Source organism: Penaeus japonicus, unplaced genomic scaffold (genome assembly GCF_977035675.1).
Source record: "Penaeus japonicus unplaced genomic scaffold, GWHDUDI00000001_assembly GWHDUDI00000002, whole genome shotgun sequence".
NCBI lineage: Eukaryota > Metazoa > Arthropoda > Malacostraca > Decapoda > Penaeidae > Penaeus > Penaeus japonicus.
In genome coordinates this window covers 38,277,991-38,282,990 of record NW_028234404.1, presented here as the reverse complement: position 1 = coordinate 38,282,990, position 5,000 = coordinate 38,277,991, and the positions used below count along the sequence as shown (strand labels likewise).

At 31.9% G+C, this 5,000-nt stretch overlaps 1 protein-coding gene across 4 annotated transcripts in view; it reads left to right on the top strand.

The window, feature by feature from the left end:
• Positions 1-5,000, top strand: part of Efa6 (Exchange factor for Arf 6) — a 48,350-nt gene that overhangs the window by 33,902 nt on the left and 9,448 nt on the right. For all 4 annotated transcript variants that reach the window (XR_015192167.1, XM_086550626.1, XM_086550633.1 and 1 more), the window contains one exon: positions 1,051-1,256. Coding sequence is in view for 3 of the 4 variants with exons in the window: in XM_086550626.1 (XP_086406752.1) it covers positions 1,051-1,256 (206 nt within the window). In the remaining variant the exon portion in view is untranslated. The remainder of the gene's footprint in view (positions 1-1,050; positions 1,257-5,000) is intronic.

The following is a 5,000-nucleotide window of genomic DNA, read 5'->3' as shown; positions in this document are numbered from 1 at the left end:
CAATAAAATAACACCAGAAAAGCATTGCTGTAATATGTCTTTCGGCAAAAATAACTCCTTGAATGTGGCAATGTTTTTACATGCCTTTACATTGTAGATGCAATCATGCAAATCATAAGGATAGGGTGGGTGAAAATTTCTCTGGGAGGTTCATAGTGGCCTCGTGCAGAGGGAAAACGTCCGGAACAAAGCGTTGCGCGCTAGTTATCTTCCAGGCAGAAGTGGGAATTGATGAAAATACGTCCCGTCGTGAATGGGTTTAAAAGTTAAACACCAATTTGTTATCTTTTGTCCCAATTGATGAAATACAAGTAAAAGAAAGGTTCATCTCTTATAAAAGGGTATTATGATATATATATATATTATATATATATATATATATATATATATATATATATAATATATTATATATATATATTATATATATATACATATACATATACATATACATATATATATTATATATATATATATATACATATTATACATATATATACATATATATATATACATATATATACATATACATATAATATACATATACATATACATATACATATACATATACATTATATATATATATATATATATATATATATATAATATATATATATAATATAATATATATATAATTATATATATATATATAATATATATATATTTATATATATATATATATATATATATATATATATATATAATATATATATATATATATATAATATATATATATATATAATATATATATATATATATTATATATATATATATATATATAATATATATATAATATATATATACATATATATACATATATATATATATATATATATATATATTATATATATTATATAATATATATATATATATATATGATGTATATATATATATATATATATATATATATAATATATATATATATATATATATATATATGTTTATATTTATATTTTACATATAGATATTTGATTATTTATTTGTTTATCTACTTACTTACTTAACAATTAAAATGTATTTTGTTATTATGACTTTCAATGTTTTTCATCCCAGGTGAAGAGATACAGGACATACGTGTACCTCCTTCGATCCCGCTTGTCATCGCAGCAGCCTGGCCAGCAAGGAGCAAATGCCGGAATAGACGTCGGAGATCTGCCAGTGTTTGAAGCCCGGCCAGCAGGGGAGGGGGCAGAAGGGGGGGAGCGTGGGGCCCGGGTAGTACCGCCACCCATCCCCGAGCGGGCGCGGCCTGGTGACAGGTACAGTTACCAGCAGGCAGTCCACCATAATGCCTTTCTCTGACCCACTACTGTGTGCTGTGCTGACTACCACCAACTCACTGAATTCTCACTCCTCCCTCACCACCCCATCACACCATACCTCACCCTAGCCTCATCTGCCTCATGATGATTGTGGGGGCATCAAGAAAATGTTTTTATTCTGCTTTGGCTTAACAGGTCAATTGCACTTATTTCAGATTAAGAAGGGTTGCCTTGAAAGCATTCTGGTAAGCCTTAAACTGCCACTGATCCTGAGATAGCTATCCCTCCCCGCAGCCAGATCTTGTATTATTCGCATGGCTATTCCAAATAGTTTTATTTTATTTTATTTTTTTTTTTTTCTTTATTCAATTGTGTAAATGGCTTCTTTTTCCTTTTTTTTTCCTTTTTTTTTTTTCTTTATTGATATTCATTTTTATGATTTTAGCATCTGATATATATTCACTGCTCAGAGCCAGACTCATTGTATAAATTTGCTCCTTTGGTTTGAGGTATGGTGTAGGGCATTGGGGCTGAAGTATATGTGTCTTTGAGTGCGTATTTCTCCAAACTGCCTTAAACCCCTTTCGGGACGGGGGCAGCGCCGGCAACAGAGCTTTACCGAACAGTATGATTGTGTTTTAGCAGTCATTCTGAGTCATTCAAGTGAGCTCCCCCTCTTGTCTTGTATATTGTAGACTTCTTTATGATTATTAATATGATTACTATTGTTATTACTTATTTACTTTTTTTTTATTAGTCCACAAACAAAGAAAATGTCTTGTGTTTTTGAGAAGGGGGCTGTTCTGACTTGAAACAGAGTGAAGTTTTTGTGGTTTTGTTAACCCATTCACGCCGGGGCCGTTCCGGCTTTGCGTGGTCGCAATACCGGGGTTCTCGAACGCATAAGCCTAACGCCTCGAGATTCTCGGGCTCACAAACCCCGAGCGCGCGGCTTCCCCTCATAGCTCGTCCAGGGCGTCTGACGCGAAAACCACAATACGTGCTATCACGTCAACCGGCGTGAATGGGTTAAAGGGTGACCAGTTTTATGGGTGTGTGTTCAACATGACATGTAATGCATATGGCAGCCCTAGAATGATAATTCTTTCAAAATCACTATTTGATTTTTTTAAATATATAAACCAAAGAGCCCTGAAGCAATCAATGATCAATATACTACTGTGGTGATTCATTTTAATGACTCTTGTGATTGTTATCGTTTAATGAACAGGGTAGATTGCACTTTTTTTATAAGGCTCACAATATTTAAAAGGCAATCAGATTCTTTTGAGTAATGAAACTATGGTGCTTTGTGATAATTTTTTGCGCAGCTAGATTTTTCTTCTTCTTTATTGAATCCGTGACCTGATTTGAAGAATGATATTCAGCTCGAACATTTTCTCTGTTCTATGCTCTTCCTAATATTGAATTCTTTTTGAATGATTGTGAGGATTATTCTAGTGTAATTTTAAGTCAGTGTGTTTTTGTGTGTGTGTGTGTGTGTGTGTGTGTGTGTGTGTGTGTGTGTGTGTGTGTGTTTGTGTGTATATATATATATAGATATAAATGAATATAAATGATCTTATTCTTCTTTAGTTGTAATGTACCAGTGTTAAACAATTCAAGGCAGTCCAGATGGTAAATGGTTATAACTCATTTACATTATTATTGAAAAATGCATTCCATTTTTTGTTTTCTTCTTCTTCTTCTTCTTCTTTTACTTCTCTTTTCCATCATTTTGATGCTTCAGGGTTCTTCTTTGATTTTGTGATTCTTGAAGATGTGGCGTAGCTTGATTACGAACATGCAGAATTTGAAAGTGCAGTCTCTCGTAAGATTCAGTCACCTGACATTTCATTTTTCCGAATGTCATGACGGAGAAGGAATGAAGGCGTATTAGAATTGTAGTGTATATGCTCCATAACATTTTTGTTTAGAAATGCATAAAAAAAGGTACCATAGGATTGAGTTTATTTTTATGTTATAGAGAGTGCATACCAAAGTTGTCTTTTGAGAGAATCTCCTTGATCCATACATTAATCTTTTTAAAAAAGCCAGATCATTCATAAGAGTGACTTTATGCCATTGTAAATTATACCCACTTTAATAGACACAAAATTTTGTGTAATACATTTTCTATGAAAATAATTACACCTGATTCTTGATTTCAATGAGCAATAGAACTGGGAGGGATATGAAAAACAGACGTTGAAGATGTGTTCTAAAACTATTGAAGAAATCATAATAATGTTTGAATCATAACAATCAAAGTTTGTATATGCCATGTAGTAGTAACATACATAGTGTTATGTACAGGGCTTTGAAATTCATTGTCAGCTACTGCTACTTTGACAAAAGAAAGTCATAAGACAGCTAACTACTAACATTCTCATACTAATTTCACAGTAATATTCTTTTGTATACTTTGATTGATGTTTGAATATTTATGTATTATAAATGATGATATTCTTTAAGCCACGTGATTGCCAAGTTAGCTTGCAAATCAGGTAATTGTAGTTTTCATGTAACTGCTTGTGGGTTTTTCTTCAAAATTGTTATAGATTTTAGGAAGCACTTCCTATTTGTTGTTTTCATTCTGAAAGGTAAACTTTTTCATATGGAAAGGTGACATAATATTTTCTATATGCTGTTTGGATTTGTAAATTTTCCAAATCAAATCCGAATAAAATGTTGAAGCACCTGTACATATTAATGATGAATTTTTGCAAGAAATACATAAGAGGGTAATGTTTGAGTAACAGTATAGTTACTGCTAAGTAAAACAAATGACCTGAAGGATGGTACTACTTAAAGTGTGCATAAATGGAAGTCAGATTCCTTAAAATTTTACTTTATGTTGTGAGGTACTAAGCAAATAAGACTGTAAGATATTATTTATGAAATAGGTAAGAAGACAAATGCTCTTTGTGTATACCCTGGTAATTAAGAATCAAGTGTGTGTATTTTTTAAATTTAGTATCTGTGATATGTGGTGAACTTTATTATACTTCAAAAGTTATTTTATGTACTGTGTTACGAGGTTACATACATTATTGTATAATCTCGTCAAGTCGACAGACTACACTATCTGCTTTTTATTCATATAAGGAACAATATGGATCTATGATTTGTGACAATTAATGTAATGTAGTTTGTTGTATGTGGATGTTATTGTTTTATCTTAGGAATCATTTTTGTGGCAAGAGGTTGATGATATCGAAGTTCCAATAAACAAGTTCGAAGGCCTTGATATTATGAAGTAGACAAATTGTGAAGCAAACAGTCAAAAAGTAGGACTGAAGAATAGAACATATCTAGCTTCCCAAAGATATTAACATACTCGTAGACTGAATTGGACATATAATGATAAGGATACACTATGTGTGGGTTGTAGTCCGTCTAGTAGAATTGCTATGTGCATTTGTGGGGAAGTTTTTGGTATATACAAGGATGTCTGTTAATTTCTGTAAAGAACAGAGCAACATGGATGCTTTTCTCTGATTACTATGACCAAAAAGAAAAGAAGTCTGTTCTTAGATTGGATTTTATGTCCACCACTTTTGTCATGGTAGTTAAGGGAAGATTTTTTTTTTTTTATCATATTTTATTTGTGTTTGTTTTGTTTTTTTGCTCTATCTCCATTTTCCCAGTAAGGATGTGAAAATATGTTCAAATTTGTAGACCTAGGTGAGCTAATTTCAAGTTTATGCATATTTTAGACACCTCTTACCACAGAAAAAC